The 25,374-nt window shown below is 50.9% G+C and overlaps 1 protein-coding gene across 1 annotated transcript in view; it reads left to right on the top strand.

Annotated features, from left to right (window-relative positions):
* The first annotated feature begins 113 nt into the window (after nt 1-113).
* The window catches only part of LOC111149087 (EvC ciliary complex subunit 2), a 117,295-nt gene continuing 92,034 nt past the window's right edge, over nt 114-25,374 (top strand). Inside the window, exons 1-7 of the mRNA XM_022506000.1 lie at nt 114-314; nt 3,358-3,412; nt 6,277-6,443; nt 7,038-7,106; nt 8,923-9,109; nt 13,617-13,726; nt 18,718-18,771. Of these exons, the coding sequence (XP_022361708.1) occupies nt 114-314; nt 3,358-3,412; nt 6,277-6,443; nt 7,038-7,106; nt 8,923-9,109; nt 13,617-13,726; nt 18,718-18,771 (843 nt within the window). The remainder of the gene's footprint in view (nt 315-3,357; nt 3,413-6,276; nt 6,444-7,037; nt 7,107-8,922; nt 9,110-13,616; nt 13,727-18,717; nt 18,772-25,374) is intronic.

Below are 25,374 nucleotides of genomic sequence, written 5' to 3'. Positions count from 1 at the left end.
CTTTCCAGGGTGGCTCGCACTGAGCATGCTCCGCGGCGGGGCGGGCCTGGGGTCCGGAAGCTCCGGCGACTCCGGCTCGCCCGCCACTTTGGGGTCGCGGGTCCGGAGGGGCGATGGGCTCGGCGGGCGCCGCGGGGCGCGCCACGTCGGTGCTCACCTGGAGCCTCCTGGCCGCCGCCCTGGCGCTGCCCGCTGGGCCGGGGGGCCGACGCTGGCACCCCGCAGGCCCGGATCTCCTCCGGCGCCCCCTCGGCCGGCAGCCCCTCCTGGATCCCCCTGCGGCTCCTGGGGCGGGGCCTGAGCGGACCACGCAGGTAAGGAAGGCCCGCCCCCAGCCTCCTTCTGTAGGACTTTCGTGGCTGAGCTTTGTCTACACTGGCGACGAGGAGGCCCCTTCGAGTTGGGGAGATTATCGGAGGGAGGGCAGGGTCTGAGTAGGATGCCTCGGGTGTTCCTTAGTATTTGGCGCTCAGGACCGCAAAGTCCCAGGCAGGGTGGAACCCCGCAGGGCTTTGCCAGCCGCCCGGTCGAATCTCGCCCTGAAACCTAAAAGCCCTCTGACCTAGGCCAGGCGCTTCACTTTTTGTGCCTCTTATTCCTGGTCTGTAAGCCTTTGCGGCCTGTTAGCCGCGGGAAGGTGCGAGAGGTAGGCGCGTTTCCATAGACACCTACTTTGCAGAGGTGAGCATGCCCCCGGCCCCCCCCACCCCCCACTCCCAGTGTAGGGGTTGTTAGAAGAACAGTTGGGATTATCTCGGTTGCTGCATTTATCCACTTCCTATCCGCCCCTCCCTCTGTGGCCCCAGATTTGGGAAGGCACAGAGCCTTCCTGTCTCCCTAGATTCCCCTTGCCCTTTCCTCCAAAGCTGGCCTCGAGTTCCGCTTTTGTCTGCAACCCCCCGCCCCAATCCCCTTGTTCAGTGGCCACCACTTAGCCCCTGGCTTTTGGTGACTTTCTTCTGAGTCTCCTCCACCCCCTAATTTGTGCCCTCCCTCACCCATTTACCCCTATGGCTGGTGTCCAGGACAGGTGATCTGTCCTTTGTGTACCTATGGCCACTTCGCTCTCCAGCCCTCACCCCCTCTCACGGACTTCTGGCAGAGCTAGTCTTCTGTTCCCAGGACAGCCCTGTCCAGTGGTCTCTCCCCTCACGGCCTTGGGGTCCTCCCTGCCCACCCGCAGGGGCTGGCTTCCCTGGTTCTGTTGGTTCTCTCCTGGCAGGTCCCATGGGGCTTGCTACCCTTGCTACAGAGTTGTAATCTGTAAATCTTTAAAGGAGATTCTGTTCATTTTCTGTTATTAGATTTTCACTAGAGAATAGTGAATAATAACCCTGTATCAATTTACTGAGCTTTAAAAAAGTCCCATGACAGAATATTTTCACAAGGTCCTTCCACTTGCTCCTGTCCCATAAGGTAGGATGTGTCTGGCTCATTTTGCAGGGGAGAAAACCTGCCCCCCCCAGGCCTGTGCTAGGCTCCCAAGAAGGCCTCCAGGTTCAGAGCCCACTCACCTGTCCTGTTTTGCACTTGCTTTCGTCTCTGAGAAACCAGGGCCAGAACATTCTCGTGGACACTTGTCCCCAGGCTCTACCGGAAAGTGCCTGAAGATACATGCTTAGTGTAAATTATCATCTGTCCCTTGTTGCGGAGGGGAAACTGAGAGCCAGTTACAGCAATTTCCCACGTTGCCCAAGATGCCTCGTCGGTGCAGGAGCCTCTAGTCACGTGTGGTTATTTAAATTTAGACATTTCAGGTGCTTCATGGCCACACATGTTAGAGGCTGCTATGTTGCGGACAGCCCAGACTCTGCAGCATTCTCACCGTGGCAGAGAGCTCTGTTGGGAGTTTGTTGGCAGGAGAGAAGACCGTGAAGGGTCAAGTGGACAAGAGGCTCTGAGGCAGCCATTCACTTCCGGTGTTCGGGGACGGCTTTCTGGGTGGCGGGCTCCTCTCTGGGTGCTGGGATAGTAGAGAACAAAGCAGGCTGTCTTAAGAAATCTGCCTTCTTGGGGCAAGAGAAGGAAGTAAACAGGGGTGCCAGTCTGAGCCGTAGTTGGCAGTGGTTTGGGCTGCGGAGAGAAGTACAGCGGGCAGAGTGGACTGGGAGAGATGGCGGTGAGCGCTCTCTAGTCGCCAGTGGTCAGGGAGCGTGCTTGGAGGAGGTGACAGGTGAGCTGAGCCTTGAGTGGAACTAGGGAGGGCAAGGCCATGTCCAGGAGAAGAGCTTTCCCGAGTGCTGTGATAGCGAGGCCAGAGGCAGGGTGTGCTTGGTGTGGTCCAGGAGCAGCAAGGAGACCTGGGGGCCCCCGGAGTGAGGGAGTGGGTAGACGACAGGAGACCAGGAGGTTGAGGAGGGGCCAGATCAGGGAAGGCCGTGTGGCTTATGCCCAGGATCCTGGCTGTTATTCTGAGTAAGGTGGAAGCCGTACGGGTTTGGAGCCAGAAGCTGACACACTGTGGCTCATCTTTCTAAAGCACCCCGGTGGCAGGGGTGAGGACAGAGGACGAGGGCAGAAGCGGTTGCAAGAGAGGAGGTGGGTGGGAGACCAGGCCAGGGCGGAGGAGTACTGGACCGGGGTGGTGAATGGTGGGCTGCTAGCTGCAGGTTTCCAATGTATTTTGAAGGTGGAGCCCGTGGGATTTGCTGGGATCGGCTGTGGATTGAGAGAGAGAGAGGGGCGTCCAGGATGAAGCTGAGGACTTGGGTCTGAGCAAGTGGAAGAATAGAGGCACCGTTGGCTAATACGCCGAAGCCCTGTGGGGCCATCAGGAAATCTGTTCTGGTCTGGCTGACTTTGGCCAGGAAGACACGTACGGTAGAGAGCTGGATGGGCAAGTCTAGACTGGGGTGAGAGAGTCTAAATAGTCTCTAAAGAGACTTCACTCTTTAGATGAGGGTGTGAGGCTCAGAGAGGCTGAGAGACTTGGCCGAGGACACACAGCAAGGAAATGGTTCCCGCTAGAACCCAGTTTTCCGGACTCCGTATCTGGCATCTTATGAGCCTCTCTGTTGGAATTTGCAAGATCTTGGGAATTCAGAGGCTGGAGGACCAGCCAGTGTCGCAGGATTAGTGAGAAGCAGAGCTGGGATTCGAACTCAGGTCTGGGTACATGAAATTTTGACCCTGCAAGGCTGCCTTCCGGGACAGCTTCCCAAAATGCAGTCGTGGCTGGGTTGCTGGCCTCTGTGGGAAAGAGGGGATAATCCTGGACTCCTGGTGGGGATGGTTCACTTGGAAACATTTTGTTTCAGATTTCTGGGTAGGAGTGTAGCTCCTCTCCGTGTTTATGAAAATGACTTGTAGGCACTTCTCATATGCATGTTCTTCATTAGTGACTTTTGGATTTTTTAGGACTTGCCCCATTTGATTTGGCCCAGTGCGGAAAGCTCTGGCTTTAAGACTGCAGGTAAGTTTTTGTTTCATTTCATTTTCCTTCATGGGACCCTAAAGCCACGTCCCCCCCCACCCCCTCCTCCAACTCCCTCACGCCCTGTCCTGCTGTGGTGCCTACCATGGGCAAATGTGGTATGTTGCCCCCTGACCTGCAGAGCAAGGGCAGTGTGTGCACCCCCCACCCCCAGTAGCTGGCTAGAGCCCTCGTGCAGGGATCAAGAGTCAGGGGAAGGTGGCCGGCCCGCATTCTCCCCTGAAGGGGTCCGATGGATGGAATAGGGAATGTGCATATGAGCAGGTGTGTGGGTTTCCTGTGGCTGCTTTCACAAATCACTGTGGACTTCGTGGCTTAAAACAACACAGGTTTCTTCTCTTAGCATTCCGGAGGGTGGGTTGGGAATCAGCGTGGCTGGACTGAAGTCCAAGTGTGGGCACAGCCTACTCCCTCTGGGGCTCTGGGGAGAAGGTTTGCTTCTCTTCCAGCATCCCCAGCCACGCTCCTTGCCTGCCGTGGGTCCTGGTCCCTTGCTCCATCTCAAAGCCAGCATGCCAGCATCTTGCCTCTAGGGGCACATGGCCTTCCTCTCTTCTGCCTGTCAGCTCTCCCTTGGCCTCTTTCTTCAGAAGGACACCTGGGTTTACATTTCTGACCCACCCAGATAATCCAGACAGTTTCCTTAAATCAGGGACCATCATTTAATCCCATTTGGGAAGTCCCCTGTTGTACACAAGGTGACATATTTACCAGTTCCCTGGACTAGGACCTGGGCATCACTCCGCCCACCACACCGGGTGCCAGAAATTGAGCTGAAACTCACCTAAGAAAAGCAGAACTCGCTGGACTTAGAACTGAGCCAGGCAGGCCCAGCTGCTGCTGGTCCAGGGGCTCGGCATGCCAGGGCTGTGCCTTTCTCTCTGCGTCTCAGCTCTGTTTTCCTCTGATTCCCTCATTCCTGGAAGCTCTTTGGGAGCCGCACACCCGATACTTATACAGCGGAAGGCTTCCGCATATCTTGGCGAGAGTTCCAGGGAAGACCAGTGGGCTCAGCCTGAGGCTGGTGCCTATCCTCGAGCCCATCCCCGGGGCTGGGGTGCAGCATTCTGGGTTCTGAGCCCCATTCTGCCTCCTGGGGACCAGGATGGGCTTGGGTCCAGGTTGGCCCTGCTCTGTCTGCATAAACTGAGCAGGACACTTCCTAAGTAGAGGAAGGGCTTTGGTGAAAAACCGTCTTTCCATCCAGAGTCTCCTCGGCACAGATTGTGAATACACCTTCCTCGGGGATCTTGTTTTTTACAGATCTCACTTACTGGGGAGTTAAAAAGTATTTCCTGTGTCTTTTGTTACCCTCTGCAGACTTGACATTTTACAAAATTCAGTGTTTTCTCTTGAGTACTGTAAGTTTAGGTGATTTCATTGCATTCCTAGAGACCTATTATTCATCAACAGGCAAACTCCTTGGGGAAAGGGAGCCCGGCTACTACTCTGTGATTGTATTAAGAGCAGGGGCAGAGCGGCAAGGCCACTAAGAGAGGCTTCAGGGAAGGCTTCCTGGAGGAGGGGCTCCTCAGTACAGTCCTGAGAACTGACAATCTAGCAGGTCCAGGAGATGGAAGGAGAGGCTTCCAGGCATGTGACAGCCACAGGCAGAAGAGTGAGGGTGTAACCAAAGAATTGCACAGATGGTACAGACGGGCCCACTTGCTGGTGGCAAGAATGGGGAGGCCACTGGCTGGTGACCTGCTGGGTGGTAATAGTCACTTCATAGCATGAATTTCTTCTGTACTATCTGTCAACACCTGCCCTCATTCAAGTCTTCATGAGAGCTTGTGGCTGGGCCTTTGAGGACCAGGGGGCATAAGCAGGTGCACCAGAGATAAAGCCCAGTATGGCTTTAAGGGTTTATATCCAGCAGATCTGCAAAGAAAGCATGTCCCTTAGCCTGAGGGGCAGGGTGAGGGTCCAGAAATGGATGTCCCATCTCCCTGGCACCCATGGGATTTACTCAGACACTCCTGACTGAGTCAACAGCTGGCCTGGGAAAGTGCCCACTTGCTTCCATGGCGAGTCCCCCGTGCTCACTTAGATCCCCGTTCCAACGTCATGACCTTGACCTGACTCAACCACAGACACTATAAGGCATGAGATTCTAATGTTATCCAGGATCCAGTTCTACATCTTTTTTTTTTTCTTCAAGTTTTTCTTTCTTCCTATGTGGATTCTGAAATTGTAAAAGTTTTCAGAAGCACTTACAAAGATCTTGTTATCAATAACACCCTAAGAACGACTGAAAAATAAAGTCCTTCTTTTTTTTTTTTAAGATTTTATTTATGTATTTGACAGAGATCACAAGTAGGCAGAGAGGTAGACAGAGAGAGAGAGAGAGAGGAGGAAGCAGGCTCCCCACTGAGCAGAGAGCCGGATGCGGGGCTCGATCCCAGGACCCCAAGATCATGACCCGAGCCGAAGGCAGAGGCTTAACCCACTGAGCCACCCAGGTACCCCCAAAATAAAGTCATTCTTAATCAAATCCCGGTTTGCATCTGGTAGAATCTCCCAGGCATCTCACCCACTGGCTGGTCTAATTCAGTAGATCCGGGAGGGACTGTGCATTGTAGCCTGCGGTACACTCTTTGAGAAGCATTCTCTTTAGGCTTCATAGCCCACCTCCCTCCCCACCGCAAGGGGATCACATCTCACACACCTCATTTTCCTGGCAAAGAGATGAGCAGTCATTCATTTCTTGATTCATTCACTTACCCAGTTTCAGCAAACACCCTCCAGGGGCCTTCCTCATGCATGTGGTCCACGTCCTGAGTTCACCCCCACGTCTTACTGCCTCCTGCATTCTGTCACGCACGCGCTTTGCTGTTTTGCAGTGGGAGCATGGTTTGGAAGGAAATCCAGCGTGAGAAGTGAAGTCTTTAATCCCCTCCCGACTTTGGCACCCTCTAGAGGGCCAAGAACTCAGTCTGTGCTTGCTTTCACACCCTCGTGGCCCAAGAAGACTCTGTTTAAAAGAGAGTCTCCTGTAACACACCGCCTGGTAAGTCGCACGTTTGGTCCTTTAATGGAATCAGAAGTTGGAAAGAAACTGGTTTGGGGCCCCCTGAGTAGCAGATGCCACGGGCTTGCGTTCTTCAGAAAAGCTTATTCCTTCGAAACCGAAGGATCTAGTATTGGAGGTGAAGAGGGGGTGTGAATCTGAGCGGTGGGAGGCAGTTTCTGAAGCAGGGCTCCCAGTTCTGCTTTAATGGGCTCGATTTGCCGCCAGCGGTATAAACACGTGCCCCATTCCTCTCGCCCGAGCATCAGCCCCGGTGTTTGGTGTTCCCATGATGGGGGTATTGTTCACATGAGCCCCCTGGACTAGGGGAGAGCTCCAGTGTGACCACACGCCCACGTTCTTCCCTACTCAGGGGCTAAAGTTCCAATCCTTTAAATGATTTCCTAAAAAAGTTTTCAAGATTACCTAAGGCAGTTATTAGACTACAGAAGTCAATCTCTATCCTTCCTTTCAAAATTCATCTTGTACATGTATTTCCTTATTTTTAGTTTTTTTTAACATCTTGTACTTTCATGAAACACGTATAGTATGCAGTGGTTTTCATGTTCTAATTGTTTCTGTATTTTATTGTAGTTCAGAGACATCTCAAGAGATGTTCCAGGGACTGCTGAGGACGGAGTGATTTTTCAGAAGTGTGCCGTGGTAGGTGTTCATAGGTGGTTCATAGTGGAAGAGAAAATAGTTGGATTTTGACCAAATCGTGTCTGGGTAGAGTTATGTATATAAGGAGTGGCAAGTCATGGGGCTGTCCACCTGTGTCTGGACACACGAGGGATAAAGTACAGGGGATTTTCTATTTCATATCATGGCACCAGGACCAAGAGTTTTGGTAACAATTAAACTCCTGTCTGTGAAAATGCACTGTGGTCATTTAGAAGGGGACGGAAAGAATGATGTATTTTCTTTCAGGTTTTAACATTGATATGGTGCTTGGTGGTATAAAAATTTTATTCAGTGTTTTTAAAGTCTTGGATCTTTACTGATCCCCGTGAGGTGGCATTTCACATTATTGCTGTGTTGGGGGTCCCCAGGACCACCCTCCCTCGGGCTCCGTGCTTTACTGGAAGGACTCACATAACCCAGGAAGCCGTTAGACTCACAGTTATAGTTACAATTTTTTACAGCAGAAGCGTGCAGATTCAGGTCAGCAAAGTGAAAGGCACATAGGACGGGGTTGTGAGACCAGGCACAAGCTTCCCACTGTCCTTTCCTGGTGGAATCCTGCGGCCAGCATTTCGTTTCCCAAAGCAGTGATGTGTGACATCCTATGCCAGGTATTGTCCCCCAGAGACACTCGCCTGAGCTTTGATGTCCAGGGGTTTTAATGCAGGTCCCTCACGGAGACAGGCAGTGCCTGTGTGGCTGACCTTGGTAACTGGTTTCTAGCCGCTCCAGAGGTCCTCTTGACACAGCTTGGCTCAAGACCCCCACCTCCAATCACACTGGTTAGCACACCAATCACAGCCAGCGGTGGCCCGAGGCCCCAGGTATATAAAGGTGCTCTTCTCAGGCAGGATGGTCCAAGTGCTTTACAGGTCAACCTCCCAGGAGCTGGTCAGGAGTCAGTCCTTTTCCTCTGGGTGGGTGGGGTCTGGGCGGTCCACGCCTGCGGAGTTAGCCCTCTGCTGTATGAGCCTCAATTTATCTCAGGCCTTCAGCTGTCCTTTTCCCCTTCCTGTATAGAGTTGGTGCTACCAGATTTTCGTGCACCCTCCTGGAGCTGTTTCTGTTGTCTGCATGCGTGTGTGTGTGTGTGTGTGTGCGCGCGTGTGTGTGTATCTGCATATACAGACCTTGCTTCCCTCCTTCCCCAGCTTCTGTGTCTGTTCCAGCAGGGCTGGGAGAAGCGGGGCAGGGGTGTTGGGAGGAGCTTTGAGAGTGGGAATGGGGCAAGGTTGCAGAGCCCAGGCTGGGAGCCAAGCTGCTGGGGCTACCGGACAACTTCCAGAAGCCGAGCTGTTCAAATCCATGACCAAGCAGAGCCTGCCTGGGGGAGACTGGCCAGAAGGATGGAGACCTGCCAGCTCGCTCCATCCTGGAGGTCAGATGGCAGTCAGACGCCCTGGGCGGGGCTCTGGGACATGGCTGAGCCTTCAAAATGATGGTGTGAGAAGGAGCCATTATTTGCTTTTTCTTGGTGATGCCAGTGGTTACCATCTCCCCAACCTGACTTTGGCTCTGTGCTTCCAGTATTTCTTTCTGTTTCCGTCTAGGAACAATTTCACTGCATTTCAGGGTTCCTGTGACTTTGAAAGAGTCACCACGCAACAGCTTAGCAGGAGTGAGTCAGAACATAACCTGGGGCCTTTGAAATCAGATCCGATAAGTTCTCCAGCCCCTGGGTGACTGTTGTGCCCTCCCTCTGCCCGAGGACGGGTGGTACGCAGGTTGAGCTGGGGGTCACATGAGGAGGTGGGACTTGCCAGCAGAGCTGCCCTCTTGTCATCTCCTGTCCTAGGTTTCCGGGCAGAGCGAACCGCAGACAGCTCAGGTGAGACTGCTCATAGATAACACCAGGACCCCTGCGGCCACCAACCTCTCCGATCTGCTCCTATTCGACAACATCACTGGCCTCTCCGTTAGGGGTTCAACGGGAAACCAGACCATGCCGGGATTCCAGGCTTTCAGGAAGAAGTTTCTGCAAGGTAATAGTGGCGAGTATGAAGTCAGGGAGGGAAGGTGAACCTACAGACGCTGTTGGAGTGTGTGATATGCAACAGGAGTGTTCTTCAACATGTGACGTGTTCACACACGATGGATTTGACGATCGGGTATTGAAAAAGGAGACCAGCACTCAATATCCACACCCGAAAAGCTGGATTTGTTACTGAGGTTAGAGAGAGGCCAGATTTGGGGGAGGAGTTGTTAAGAAATAGGTATTTTTAGTATTTTTATTAGTGTATCAATTTTTATTATGAAGAATTCCAGACATAACGAAACAGAGTTTATAGCCAAACTCTGTCCACCACCAGACCAGATTTCTCATCCCTCAGTGAAATGCAGAGCTTGTCTGTGGGGGCGCTGCTCGAGGTGGGAGTGGTTTGACACTGGCCCTGGAAGCATGCGCATGAGACCTTCGTGCGTGTTCTCGAGTGTTCCCTGGAGTACCTCCGCACCAAGGGGCTAGCGTTCTGAGCGCTATCGTCCCTGGTTGGCTTTGGAGCCGTGTGTCCTGAAGCAAGCTGTCATTGGTTAATGAAGCAGATTTCAACAAATTCTGGGATTCGTTGTTACCATGACCTCAGGACTGTCCATTTTCTTGGGAGGGTGAGACTTCTTTAACTCCGAGTCCCTGTCTCATTGACAGAGGAACAGACCACATGACCCTCGTGCTGTCGTGGATACTCTCACATGCTCAGGACTGACTTCTCCACGGAGCCCGCGTAGCTCACCAGTCAGGCCATGCTTTCCCTCTGAGCCTAGATAGGGCCTTGGAGTCCTGCTTGACCACATCCTCTTGACAGAAGCTACCAGGTTGGCTCACAGGCAGCCACCTACCTCTTTGCCGGCAGTGGTTTAAGCAACATCGTAAAAACTGCTAGGATATGTCCCAGCCAAGAGATCCTCAGGGCCTTCCCTCAAAGATGGAAATATAACCATCCCCCATCCCCCCCCACTGCGTCCTGAAGTGAGTGAGCAGAGCACACACTCCATCTCGAATGGACCTTAATGTTACTCCTCACTTGGCCACTTCGGAGCTGGTCACCTCTGGAAATTACTGAGTTTTCCTGAACTTGGGATGTGACGTGTGACTGTCAGGACCTCGTAGAGTCATGGCAGAGACTGAGCAGGCCATGTGCCCCAGCTCTGCCTGTGGCCCTCCCCACGCTCTCCCAGCCCCTGGTCCAGCAGGCCTGCCTCTCTCCTCTCATAGCCCCTGTGGCTCCCAGCGTCTGCGCTCCTGCCACACAGACCACACTTGTCACTCTCCCCTGCCCGTCGGCATCTGCTCAGGCCCTGGTGTCTTCCTGGGAGGCCCCCCTCCCCTGCTCCTCACTTCCCTGCCTTCCTGCACATCACCTGCCCGGGGCCTAGGGTCAGTGCTGCATGCCAAGCCCTACCAACCCCAAGCTTTGTGCCCGCTGCACATCCCAGAGTGTCAGCCTCTTCTCTGTCCCACAGATATGGTGACAGTGACAGTTTCAGGATGGGGCTGTAAGGAGAAGGGAGTTGTTTCACGGAAAGCCTGACCCAAGAAGCGGTCCCCATATCAGTAGTAGTGATTTTGTGGATTGGTTTTGTGTATGTGTGTGTGTGTGTCTTGTATGGAGCACAGGTGATGGCTCTGCGGGGGAAGTGGTGTCCTGTTCGTTCCCCAGCAGATCAGGTGCAGGGCACCTCCTCAGCCTCTGCCTCCTGCTCTGGGCATCGCAGGCTATGAGGTCTCCTCCGTCCACCTCAGGGCTCCCTGTGGGGCCGGGGGTCTGGCGCACAGGCTGTGAGGGTGACAAGCCACTGCATCAGGTAAGGTCCGATCACAGGACCTTCACTGTGGAATCATCTCAGTTGTTTTTCTCACGCTGTCTTTGTGAGTTTCACGATCTATCATTGCATGAAAATATAGGTGTTCACTTCTCTTCTCCTTTACTTTTTTTTTTTTTTTTTGAGGTCTCCATGTGTTGAGAAATGAAGCACATGACAGCATTTGAGGGCTACAGTCTGACCCCTGTTACAGGTGGAGAAAGAGCAGGAGGACAGGCTTAGGCTGATCAGGCAGCCCTAGTCTCTGACCCACAGAGCAGGATGGGCTTTGTCCCCCACTGTCCATTGCTGGCTGGCACCCTGAGCCAGCAGCCCACTACCTTGGGTCAGTTCCTCCCATCATCAGGTGGAGTGCGCTGCCCGGTGAGGAGTGCTGGGAAGAAACCCACCCTATTTCAGGCAGGGCGCCCGTGCTTGCAGACTGAAACGTCAGGGGTGTGTGGTGAGCCTGAGCTTCTGCCGAGGACCTCGTGTGTTGTTCTCCACACTCCTGGGGCTTCTCACGAATCTGCAGATCAGTTTTGGTCCCCTGGGGAAGGAGATCAGCCTTGGTCAGGACTCAGGACAGCCCTGTTCCCCCAAACCACTCACCCTTCAACCCTGTGTCTGTCCCTTGGGGACTGCTGGTGGGTAGAAGAGGTGGTTTTTCTGTCCTGTGAAGGTTTTGACTCAGAGCATTGCATTACCCAATAACTCAAAGGGTACACTGCACCCAAGGCTGGGAATTCTCTGATTTTGATACCATTCAGTCAAGTCTTGCCCCACTAGTCAACAAGGCGCATGTCAACCAGGTGGGTCACAAGATTTGCAGGGTCCTCAGGGGCCAACACTGAGTTCATTTGCATAAAGGTCTTCCAGCAGTGACCTGCCATCACCTCCCTTTTGCAAATTCTCAGGGAGGAATGAAAACCTTAGGAAATAATTCCCTGCAAATAGGAACCCAAGTATATTCAAGTCCAAAAGGAATCAACATGTTTGCCCTTGTAAGTTTGAAGTCAAAAGTCCAACATACTCAAATTAAGTTAATATGCGCTCTTCTTAATATTTTATTCTGTCCAGCTCCTCCCCCCACCCTGAGATTTGTAACTGTCCAGAAGGAGTTGGGGTCCCTCCAGAGGCATCCTGGGTCTGTCCCTATAGTGGAAGACAACTGGCAATAAGAAGGAATGAATTACAGATTCACACACGACATAGAGGAACCTCAGAAAACATCTGCTCGGTGAAAGATATCAAAGACAACACATATTATATGATTCTATTTCTAGGAGATGTCCAGAAAGAACAAATTATTACCCTCCCCCGACCCCCCCAAAACCAGATTAGTGGTTGCCTAGGCCTTGGCGTGGCAAGGGAGAGTGACTGCCTTTCTTGTTCGGGTGATGGAAATATTCTGAAATCAGACTGCGGTGTGCTCAAAGACCTCTCAATACACAAAATCCCTCGAAGTGCACACTTAGAATGGATGGACTGAGTGATATGTATGTTTTATTTCAAAGCTGTTAAAAAAAATAAGGAAGTATCACAAGCTCAGCCCCACCACTGCCCAGTGCAGACGAGAAGCCAGTGTCCCACTATTGCCAGGTGCAGCCATGTCCCCAGACCCCGCCTTCTGCTCTTCCACATGCGGTGGCTGAGGTGAGAGGCTATTGTCAGAACCGCGACAGAGATGGTCTTTCCGGTGTTAGTTTACAAAGTGTCTTAGGCTCTGCTGGGTGCCCAGAGCCCAGGAGAACGTCCGCTCCATGGGAAGTGTCCGCTGTTGGGACTTAAGGTGGGCAGGACCCGTCTCCAACATCAGTTGCGAGGTCCCTCCAGGAAGCGGGGCTGAGAACGTGCAGCCTCCTGCAAAGCTAGAAACCTGCAGTGGTGGCCCCTCCACACCCCTCCACATCTGGGGTTCCTCTCTTTCCTAGCTGTTCGTTCACCTTGGGGTCTGAGGGTAGACCCTGTCTGGGAGCAGAGCTGCCTTCTCCAGAGATCCTGGATGTTCGGTTCTGACTTCTTACCAAGGAGAGCTTTGAGCCAGGGAAGCTTTCCCTTAAATACAGACGATTAATTTTTGTAATGAAGCCGTCGAGGGCCAGCTAGAGACCAGTGGGCCAAGGGGACCCCACATGAATCCACAGTGCTGGGTCCTGCCTCCTGGCGCCCCTTGCCATTCTCACAGAACCAGCCGCTCAGAGAGGTCAAAATAGGGCTTCATGTCCATCTGTCCACCGAGGCCCACAAGTCTCATCTAAGGCTCTTCTCCTTAGTTGTGTGAACAGAGTTTTGGAGAATAAATAGAGATCCTTGCCTAGATTCCAAACAAAACAGAAAGGTTCTGGATTTCCCAAGTGTGGGAGTTAGTGATACCCCGGATCAGGAATACTGACCCGCCAAGTCCCGGGCAGTGCTGGATGGGCCGGGGGGGCACCCAGAGAAGACAGCCCGGGGGCAGCAGGGGGCCCTAACTGGCTCCTTATACTTGCTGACAGCCTCTTCCAGGTGAAGAAGAGGGACCCCATGAGTGGGCACGCACAAATCCCTGTCCCCATCGTGGGCACCCAAGACCTGAGCGGCACCCTTGCTGGCCATGTCGTCTGTGGTGGCAGACTCCTTTGACCTGGGTCTTGTCTGGGGTCTGGCGGAAGGGCCCTCTTGACTCACATGTGCATTCTCTCTGAGCAGTGGGAGACTCCTTCTTGGTCAGCTACACAGCTTCCATCAAGGCTGGAGAAGTGGGGAGTGGAGAGGTCCTGATGCTTCCTGCCCAGCTCACCTTTCAGAGCTCAGCACAGGTATGTCCTCCTTACTCTGCTTCTAGAAGCCTTGATACTTAGACCACTATCTCTTAGCTTCTCTCTTCCTTCCCTCCCTCTCTCCTTCCTTCCTTCCTTCCCTCCTTCCTTCCTTCATTGATACTGAATTCTAGATAACTGGGTGGGCCCCGGAATCTCACACATTTTGCTGTGAACTTGGCTGCCTTAGCATCTCAGTGGGACCTCTAGTAATGCCTTAACTCCTGTGGGTCTGACGTAGAATTATCATAAAAATGTCAGTAGATTTAAGTTCTTTTTTTAGTGCCTTGCATGTCATAAGCACTCAACCCGTAGTTTCTGTTTGTATGAGTTCACTAGGAACTACCCTGACGAAGTTCCACAGCCTAGAAATGTATGTTTTCATGATCCTGGAGGCTGGAAGTCTGAGATCAAGGTGTGAGCAGGGCTGGTCTTCCTGAGGCCTCCCTCCTTGGCATGCGGATGGCATCTTTTCCCCGTGTCCTCATGTGGGCATCCCTCTGTGTCTGTGTCCTGATCCCCTCTTCTTACAAGGACCCCTGTCAGATTGCATCAGGGCCCCCCTAATGGCCTCATTTGATGTTACTCACCTCTGTTAAGTCCCCACCTCCAGAAACCGTCGCGCTGTGAGGTGCTGGGGGCCAGGCTTCAGCATATGGATTCTGCGGGAACACAATTCAGCCTGTAACAAAATTACTGTTTGTATCTTCGTTTCGTTCACCTTTTAATCTGTGCATGCATCAAATGTGGTTCATTGCGTGTCCTGCCCGGCACCGTTCACATCCTGGGGAGGCAGGAGCAGTTTCTGTCCTTGTCCTCAAGGTGCTCATGCTCTAGCTACTTTGGTCATTTTGTTCTGACTTTGGCCTCTGGAGGAAGTACCTTTCGCTCGGTGGGGAAAGTGAGGCTCAGAGCATGACTGCCCTGGTCTCAGGACAGAATCCTAATCGGACCACACAGCTGCGAGCTCCTTCCACCCAAGTCCCAAGGATCTGTGTGTGGCATTGCTGCCACAATAAGAGAGAAAAAAAAATACTAGATAAAACGAGATAAAAAGGGGATTCCAAAAACGTAAAGACTAGATACAAGGAAACTATTAAATCAAACTGTCAGAAGAGACCAATGTCTCAGAAAATAATTAGATACAAAGTCAGGAACAGAGAACAAAGGATACAAAAATAGAGATAAAATCACCCAGAAGAAATACCGTCCCAATTTCGGAGGACACAAACCAAGTGAGTTAAAATCAGAAGGGGAGAAGGCAACAGTCAGAAACCAAGGGTAGAAACTCAGAACTTCAACAAAACCAAAGCCTCCACCTCCTCCTGCCAGAGCATTAGGACTTCAAGATCCTGAAAGCACCTGGGGAAGGTGGGTGTGTGCTATAGAGGGAGGATGGTGGGGAGGATGAAGGGAGGGTGGGAAGGGATGGAGGTGGGATGGGGGGTGGAATAGAGGTGGGATGGAGGTGAGGCACGAAGGGGCTTCCTCAATCACTACAGGGCCCCTCATCTGTTCCTTTGCTTGGTGTCTCACCTGTCTGTTATACTGACTTTATTTCCCTAGGAAACCCCCACCCCTATTAGCCCCACGAAAACAGGGACCTCATCTTTCCTATTGACACCTGCATTCTCCGTGCCAAAAGTAGAGCCGTGCACGGTCAATGCTGCATAAATATTTGCTGAATAGATGAATGAACAAGTCCGCAAACTAAGGAATCTTGGGCAAGGTTTAGTTTTTGATTTCTCTGAAGCTCGGGTTTCTCATCTACATAAAGGAGATGTTTCTGGCAATGTCTCCAGTCTTCCGTGGGGGTACATGAGATGTGTCTGTGTGCAATGGTCTACAATTTCCTACTCCTTCCAAACCGTCAGGGGCTCTCTGGGCAGTTCTGCAGGTGGAGCGTGAACAGCACACCTGCTTCCTGAAGATTCCGGAGTTCCAAGCTTCACTGGCCTGCGTTCTGGGCTTCTGCTTGCAGGCTCTGGTCGACCAGCAGCACGGCACCGACCTGGCTCCTGCCAGAGAGATGAGTTCTGGGAGGCCAGTACTTGCTGAGTGATTACATGCTGGAAGTTGACAAGGAGCTCCTGTACTTTGTTCTCAGGTTGTTTCATCTGGTTGGACTTGACTGTCGCTTGGGTGACTGCGAGGCTTTTCTCCATGACCTGTAGAAGATCAAGTGTATCTGGGGCTGAAAATGACCCAAGGCTGAGTCTGCACATGAGAACAATGGTTTGCTCTGCTTGTCATTCAGTCCCAAGATGTCTTAGATGACAAAAGAGAAAACAGTAACAGATTTAAACAGGTGCAAGCCCGATGGGATGGAATCCTGGCCATAGAGAGGAGGTAAGGTCTGACACGGCCGCGCCTAGAAACCACTGCCCAGCTGAGTTTCAGAAGCAGTGCCAATTCTTTGGGCTTCACTGTCCCCACCCCAACAACAAGAGGAGTGGGAAGATTCTCCCCCGATCTCTTCTCTTCCTGGCGTTCTGGAATTGCGTGAGCATAGCAGAGGAGACGGGAGGAGTCCCCACCCCCTCACCCCGCCCACCTCAGGCTGTGGTCCGGAAGCACAGATCCTCCTGATGTGTGGTCTGAATGACAATAGCAACTTCAGACGATATCACCATCTCTTTGCCCTTCATCTCACTTGGTCTCGTCACCAGGCGTTTTGTCTCGCAGATCTTCACAGAGGGATGAGTGAGAGACCGTGTTCCCACAGCTTTTATCACGGAGCATTGTTAAAATCGTTCTGTTTTATTGTTAGTTATTGCTGTCAGTCTCTTACTGTGCCTAACTCATCAGTTAAACGAGATGTATGTATGGGAAAGAATGGTGTGTCTAAGGTTGGGGACTGACCGTGGTTTCACAGGCATCCGCGGGGGATCCGGGAACGGACCCCCAGCAGGTGAGGGTGGTGAAAGGGTCCGTAGACAAAAGGACGAGACTGATAGAAAGCGAAGGTCAAGCAAAGCTTTATTTCACGCCAAGCATCAAGAATCAAACTGACCGGCCAGTGCCGTCTCTTGCAAAGAGGCGACCCCTCCCAGTCTCACAGACTAACTTATATAGAGTAAAGGCATGTGGTTGAGCCTGGCCACACACAGGTGGCCAATTGAATTACATTCTACCCCATGATAGTCATCTAATTCAGCCTATGACCTTGGCTAGAATTGGCGCCTTTGTCTGGTGCCCAAAAGGCGGGGGCTCACGCTCCCTGGCGGGTAATACGTGCGCTTTCCCTTGATTGGACGTTTCCATCTGGCCGGACACGTCCTTGAATCTGGACTCCGTTATCGGGGGCTGTTTGGCCGTATTTCACCAATTCTGTTTCTAAGCGCTTTTCTCTTGGGGTGAGGGGCAGGTTCAATCTAAGTTTACTGCATAAACAACAAAATGGCTCACTCTGGCTAAGTAGGCCCTTACAGGTGGGGACAGCTGTCATTCACGCTCACGAATCATCTAGTCGGAGGTGGTTCCGTCAGATGTGCGTTGTGTCTGGATCTGGAAGCTGCTTTCTCAAACATGCCCGTGTACCCCAGATTCATATAGGATTGGATAAAACAGGCCCTACGCGATGGATGGTCGAGAGGGAAAGCCCCAGAGCCATTTCCAGTTTCTTGCACTATATTATGAAACGTCCTGCCTGCCTCACACACGCATCCCTGGATCTCGCTGGGCCGGCGTTTTCTGACTTCAGGCCATGATCTCAAACGTGTTTCTCAAGCCTTGAAATTTCTGTAGGAAGCACAGGGGTGAGGACTTACGTTTTGTGAGGAGATGAAGTCAAGCGTCATAACATACTTGCAGATTCTCTCTTAGACATTGGATGTCAGAAAACACACGGAGGAGGGGCCCAAAGGGAGAGAAGGGAATCAAACAATGTGATCGAATGTGGGCTTCTGAATGCAGGCTCAGGCTGCCGGGTCCGCAACCCTGAAACTCACAGGGTATCGTGAATATCCCCAAACAGACACAATCCAGGAACGGGAGGGGACAGGTGATTGTTTCATATGTGTCTTTTCTTTAAAGACTCATATTTTTAAAAATTCCCTTTTTCCCTTAAACAAGGACCTTGCAGTGTTTTTATGTCCTTTCTGAGCCTCCACTAGGGTGTCCTGCTGGCCTGTGATGGCTTTGGGCTGCCCCAGTGCTGCTGTGGTAACTGTGGGGCTCAGGTCGGGGCTGCACCTTGGCTGGACCGCAGCCGGGATGGAATGAGCAGGGGTTGCCTTGCTCACTGGACATCATGCCCCAAGCCTCTAGGCCGGGTTATACACCCTGACCGCACCACCACCGCCATCACCGACTACAGCCAACACCAGCAATACTTTCGGCACACTGCCAGACTCTAGATTAGCTAATTTAATCCTCACAGCAACTGTACCGAGTTGAATAGGATTCCCGTTTTACAGATGGGAAAACGGAGGCACAGAGAAGTCAATGCCTTGCCTGCGGTCAGGCTGCTGATGAGCAACGGGGCCAGGTGCGAGCGCAGGCAGCCGGCTCTGACTACCTCCCTGTACTGCCTCTCAGTTTCGAGATCTTCCACCTGCATTCCCCCAACAAAGTGTGTTCTCTTGGTGCGTCTTCTCAGATACTGCGCGCGTGGATAGATAGCTGGCCTGACAGCTTCCTTCCTGAGCTTTGGCATGGGTCCTCAGCCCCCGTCCAGCCTGACCCCACCCCCTGGTGTTTTACCAGCGGGCCCACGGCCTGTGCTTTCTTGCCAGTTAGGGAAACTGGTGTTCCATTCATACAAGCATCCAGGAGAGAAGGACACACTGCAGATCCACAGACCTTTCCACCTGGAGGGACTTTCAGATCCTCACAAGCCCTGGCCCCCAATAGTCAAGGGCCTCCTATGGCTTCAGACATGGCCGGTTGCAAATACAGCAAATGATACCTTCTGTGTCAGGCTCCAACACCTGTTGATGAAAGTGTTTTCTTTTCTCTCTCTTTCTTTCTCTCTTTTTTTTTTTTTCTAGAACAGAACCCAGCTAAAAGCCCTTTTCACCATAACAGTTGAAGAAAAGATAAAGGTAAGAGCAACGGCTTGAGCCCCCAGACCCCCCCTAGTGTGCCTTTTCCTGCCTCTGGTGTGTTGGTGTCTGGCTGTCCTCACAGCCAAGGGGAGGGGGTGGCTGCTGGCCTTGGTAGCCCAGACCACCATGCAGTGTGGGGTCCCCCAGTATGGCCGGAGGCTGTCGGACTCGTTCCCTGGATGGCCCGTCTGTCTGGGCAAGGTGTCCTCACCTTGTAACCACATTTCACATTGTTTCAGCATCTGCTGGGGCCAGACATTAAGCAGTTGACATGCTCTGAATTGTGTGGTCTTTATCACAATCCTGGGGCGTAGATTCTATGTTAAAATCACCCTCATTTCATAGATGGGGAAACCGAGGCACACGTTGGCCAAGTAATTTGCCCAAGATCGCCTGGCTAGCATGAGGGTTCCCAGGACCACTCCCAGGCTCTGTGATTCACTGGGAGGACAGGATTCCATCCATAGTCATACTCATGGCTGATTTATTACCAAGAAGGATCCAGAGTCCAATCAGCAAAGGGCAGAGGTGCATGGGGCGAAGTCTGGAGGATGCCGGGCACCAGCTTCCAGAGTCCTCTCCTGGTGGAGTCCCACGGGATGCACGGAGTTGTCGAGCAATGAGTGTGACGGCGCAGCTCATCAGAGACCAGCACCAGGACTTTCTTTGGGGGCTGGGCACACAGCATCCTGTGCATGGCACAGACCACCCGGAGGAGTGTGTTTAGTGTAAACTACATTCTTTGCATGATGGGTTAGGTGCGGTGAGCCACTCTTATCAGGGAATGGTGGGAAACCTCCCGAAATCCAAGTTTCTAGATGCCAGCCACGACTCCCTGCCTTGCACGCTGGCCTCTCAGAGGATAGCACTCCAGGGCGTGCCACGTGTGTGCTTTTCTCATAGGGGTTGGAACTGGGATTTGAACACAAGCACTTTGGCTCCGGGGCCCTGTCGTTGGGCAGTGGGCTACACTGGGGAGCTGAATCCCTGCGCTAAAGAGATGGAAACAAAATCCAGGTCTGGCTGTAGCGAGGGGAGGATTTATGGGGGGAAGGGGAGGGGGAGTCAGGAAGACAGGAGCCAGCAATGGTCCTGGCTGGTCTGTGCGCTCCGGAGGGCGTGTCCGCGTCATATTTGCACTCCACTCTGTGCCTTACGTTCTGGGTGGCACTCGAGAGGTAAATATCCCTCGATTGAGCTGATTGTTGATTGTCATCAATGCCGGTGATTGCTTCCGGGTGGAGCAGGTGTCCGGTCACTGCGTGATTATAATAGAAGTCAGAGGATGTTTGCTTAATTGATGTTTATGAGCCCTAACTCCAAGCCCCAGGCCCTCTCATGTGGGTGGAGATGAGCCACACCCAGGTCTTTGGGGCAGCCTCCAGCCCACACCTTGCCTTCAAGGGCAGCAGGAGTAGGTGCCCGCTCTGGGGCGCAGACTCCTAGGTGCAACTGGCAGGTGTCAGCCAAGGAAAGCAAGGCCTCGGAAAACTGCTTCCCGTTTCGTATCACAAGGTCCTCTTGCCCTTCTGTCTGCTGCATGAAGAGTCTGGGGTGGGGGGGAATCACACTGTTCGTGCTGGACATTGGTGTTTAGATTGGACTGGAGCTCCCCACAACTTCTTGTGCCCTAAGAAGGGCCGGGTGCCAGGGCACGGACCCGGAGAGCAAGGATCTTGGATCTAATCCAGAGAGAGACGTTTAAACCAGCTGTTACATCCCCGAAATTCATGTCCAGTGCAGTTGCAATAATGATTTTAGTAGCATTTGGGGGGAGATACGTGATCAAATTAATCAGTTTCACCTGAAAATATACATTTCCAAAACTAGATGCGAACATTGTGACAATGAAGAGGAATGTGGGAAGATTTGCCCTAGGAGGTGTTAAAGAATTATAAAGCTACATTAATGTAGTTTGCAACTCAAGAAAAGCCAGACCAATGGGACAGGATAGAGTATGTACACAGATTTCCATTTAATAAAGATGGTATTTCAAATCAATGGGAAAAGAATGTATCACTCATAAATTTATGGGCAACTGGCTGGATCTTTTGGAAGAAAAATAAAGATGAATTCCCTCATCAGATTAAAATCTCAGTAAAACAATTTCTAAAAGGTAAATATAGGTCAGTATCACATGGTATGAGCAAAGCCATGAAGGAAAACCATGGATTTGAGTACACAAATAGTTGGAAATTTTACATTTAAAAACAGCATTAAGAAAGATAAGTGACAAGTTAGGGAAAATACTTGTAACAGACATTAAAAAAAGATCCACATCTTTGATATATAAAGAGCTTCTATTAATAACAAAAAGGAAGTGTCAGTAGATAGCTATGCCACATGAGAATTTCTCAAATACAGAATTTTACAGTGAGTTCCCTTGACCATAGTGGAGGGAGCGTGTAACTGTGGGCAGAATCTTGTGGCGCTGACTTGCGCTCAGAAGATGGGTGGGGTGCAATCATACATCACGTCTACCTTCCCTGTGTTACCTCTTGTGTGGATTACTGCACCAGCCTCCTGCCCGTTCAGCCCTAAGCTCCTCTAACCCCATATCCTCGCCATCATCATCTTTCTAAAACATGAACCTGCTTGCTTTTCCTTTTCTGGAGGAACTCCCTATTGCCTGCTGGATTCAGCCCAATTACCTCAGGTTAATATTCAGGAGCCATCAGAAAAGTTGGCCTCTGCTGTCTCCTGGTGCTGTTGGGTCCCTCTGTTTTCCACACTTCTCCAGTTTTGCATATGCTGTTCTATTTTTACCTGTGCTTTGGAGAATGTCCTGCAGGAGCCTAACCAACCTCTGCACCTCTGTGGTTCCTGACTCTGCCCCAGGCTGGGATCCCATGCTGCTGGGACTCCTGATAAACCTTGACGTTCTGTGACATTGAGTTAGTCTCCTGGTTGGCATTTAATACATTTTTGTGATAGTAGAATAGAATTTTTGCCCTGGAAGACTTTACAGATGCTTTAGTTTGACTTTTTCATTGAAAAAATCAGATCTCAAGAGGCTGTGGGAACTGGCCAGGGTCCTGAAGCTGAGGATAGCGTTAAGGAACAGGGTCAAGCTGTGCAATTTTTTCTCAAATCCACTTCTTTAGGAGACTGGTACCTTAGCAAATCTCCATTAAGAAGTATGATTCCCTCTACCAGTGATTACTCCTAAACCCCCGGCCCCCTCAGGATTGTCAGCCGGGAAGCCCAGAGAAAATTTGCCCTCAAGGGCTGTGTGACAAAGGTCCACAAACCACTGACCCCCTTGTGCTTCTTGGATCTTTAACTTAAAGTGAAAGATTTCAACAAAATTACTTCTGAAATCTCTTCCAGAGAAGTTCTGTATGGTCTTCTCTTTTCTACAACCTTTTTCTGTCTTTGGGGGGTAGGTGGGTAGGATTTAATAGATGTCCGTTGTGGACTTTTAGAGGAAATGCCTGCTCTATATCACACAAACACAGAGAAAGCTGGAAGAATAAAATAACATTACCTTATAATCCCACCACTGGAGGACTATTACCGACACGTTGGTTTCTTGCTTCTACAAGTCTGTGGATTTGTTTATTATGTAATTGAAGTCAAACTGTATAAACAATTCCTCCTAATGCTTTTGTAACTTGCTGTTGAATTATAAGCATTGAAAGCATTCCTTTTGAAAGGCTTTTTTTTTTTTTTTTTTTTTGGTCCAGCATTGCTCTTCATAAATGCAGTGATAGAACTCATCAAAGAAATCAGCTCTCAGCTAATACATGATTAAAGAGATGGTAATAGCACATGATTCTTTGTCAGAGACAAGCAGGAAAGTTAGGGCCTGGGGATGAGGAGGCTGGGATCACTGAGCCGGTTCTCTTTCCTTATTCTTTCGTTCATGAAGTTTATGGTAAATAGGCTCTTTGAAATCTGTACTTAAAATGCTTATCAGTGAAATTTGGCTGCAAGATTTCTGGAGGAAATCTCAAAAGTATGATTAACTTGGGGCTGATTTCTAGGGTCCAAGTGCTTAAAGTTTTGCACCTGTCCCTGTGCTGGGGGTGCCCAGCACCCAGCCTCCCAAGTGAGACATCCAGGGACATTTCTGGTTCCTATCTCTGGCATCCCACACATTCATTTCATGCTCAGTCACTGGATCCTGTAGACTGTGTCTCCTAAATATTCCTCTAATTTCTGCCCTTCCCTCCAGCTTGCCAAAAGTAGCAGTAATAAATAGCAGCTCAGATTTACTGACTGATCTCTGTGTCCTGCACCCCTAGCTAGTAGGTCCTACCTTGTGCATCTAGTAAAGTACACACATGTGAAATTTACCATTATCGACATTTAGCATACTCAGTGTCGAGCAGACAAGCACCACTGTCTACCCCCAGCCTCTGGCAACCACTAATCTGCCTTCCGTCTCTACAGATTTGCCTGTTCAGGCCATTTCATATAATGCAATGTGGCCTTTTGTGGCCAACTTCTTTCCTAAGCGTGGTATTTTCAAGGTTCATCCATATTGTCCTGTTTATTGGTACTTCCTTCCTTTTTATGGGTGAATCTTATTCCTTGTATGCGTGGACCACATTTTCTTCATCTCTTCATCAGGTGGTAGGATCTCTGGGCTTTCTCCATCTTCTGGCTATTGTGAATAGTGCCCCTGTGAATATTCAGGTACAGATTTTCATTTGAACACCTGTTTTTCTGTTCTTTGTGTTATACACCCATGAGTGGATTGCTGGATTGTATGGTAATTCTGTGTTTAACTTAGCAAGGAACCATAGGCACTGTTTTAATCTTCAGTTTATAGACAGGAAATTGCAACTTACAGAAGGGTCCCACCGTGTGGTAGGGGGTAGAGCTGAGAGCTGAACCCTAAGTAGAGCCTCCGTCTTTACTAGCATGTTTTACTGCTTGCCGCGGCCTTGTTTCATGTCCTCATCCTCTCTTCCTTGGCTGTCACATCTAGTTTGTCCTCCTCCAGGCTGATGTCATGAAGTAGCCAGATTTAACTTTCTTTCTGTAATACCCATCTGACCATGTGACTTCCTGGCTTCAAACCCTGCATTGATCACCCCACAAACCCTTAGGATGATGTCTAGAATCACTAACCTGCCCTTGAAGGTCCTTTGGGACCTGGGCTACACCTCCTCCACATGTGTGTGCTGCTCCTGCTCTTCCCTCTGCCCGGCTTGCCCTCTTCCCTGATCATTCTCCCCTGCCCCTGGGTCACCTCATGGAAAGCTTCCTTTGTCCTTTGAGCTAGGTTAAGGGCTTCCCCTCCTCCCAGCCCCACTCCTCCAGGCTTCTCCAGCCTCACCCCAGTCACACCGTGTCACTTCAGCCTGCTTACCTGTGTGTTTTTCTGCAGGATTGTGAGGTCCACAGAGCAGGCCCTGGATCTGTTTCCCCCTTGTCCTTCCACCATGTAGCCCTGGGCTCACTGAATAAACTAGATGTCAAGAAAGTTCACCACATCCAAACACTGAGTCAACCCTAGTAGCCCACTTAAATAGAGAGTTTCAGCAAACACACTTACAGCAAAGCTTGGTTTCTGCACATACAAAATGGATGTAAGAATTCTGAGTTCAAAGTATTGTTTCAAAGACTAAAAAAGGAGGAAGGCCTGGCCTCTGGCAGAAGTTCAATAAAGATATTGATGGTTAAGGGTAGTTTCAAAGAATGGATTGTGAAAACTTTTGGCCAGACACTGGGAGATTTTTTTTTTAAAGATTTTATTTATTTATTTGACAGAGAGATCACAAGTAGGCAGAGAGGTAGGCAGAGACAGAGGGGGAAGCAGGCTCTCTGCCCAGCATAGAGCCCGATGTGGGGCTCAGTCCCAGGACCCTGAGATCATGACCTGAGCTGAATGCAGAAGCTTAATCCACTGAGCCACCCAGGCGCCCCGACACTGGGAGATTTTTAAAATCTGCCTTTACCAGTCAGTCTAGGAGAGTGAGCTGTCTACTCAGAATAGGAATCACAATGTCCACAGTGGCCCAAGACCCTGATGACCCAATGCAGGGCTGCTGGTAAAAGACCAGGCTGGAGCCCGAGCCCCAGAGTGGCAGCTGTGGTATGAGGGCTACTAGTCCTGGCTGCTGGGTGTGAAACCCAGGTTCACTATTGACTAGCTCTGTGCTCTTGGGCCATTTATTTAATGTCTTAGTACTTTTGTGTTCTATTTTGTAAAATATAGACTAAAGCAGTGCCCAGTTATGGTATTGTGAGAATTAAATGGATTAATGCATGTAAAGCACTTAGAACCACCTCTGGTACTTAGTGTCTGCTCAGTATGTGTCAGCTATGATGATGAGGATGGTGATGGTGATGATGGTGATGTGATCATGAGGATGATGGTGATAGTCATGATGGTGATGATCGTGGTGAAGGTGATGAGGATGATAATGGTGGTAGTGATTATATGGATCCTCCTTCTTCCCATAAAGCTACATCTTAAGATTTTACTCTCTTTTAGCCATTTACATGGAGGAGGAAATTTGAATAGCAGAGGCATTTTGGGCAGATCAGGGGAGCAAGACCTAGCTTAATTTAGCAACACTGATACTGATAAATGCAGATTGAAAGAAGAAAGAGTTATGAGTGGACCTGCCCCAAGCAGGCAGTCTC

The sequence above is a fragment of the Enhydra lutris genome, unplaced genomic scaffold, assembly GCF_002288905.1.
Source record: "Enhydra lutris kenyoni isolate GAN:26980312 unplaced genomic scaffold, ASM228890v2 scaffoldscaffold21, whole genome shotgun sequence".
NCBI classification, from domain to species: Eukaryota; Metazoa; Chordata; class Mammalia; order Carnivora; family Mustelidae; genus Enhydra; species Enhydra lutris.
The sequence above is the reverse complement of the archived record's forward strand: the minus strand, read 5'-3'. Positions and strand labels throughout refer to the sequence as shown.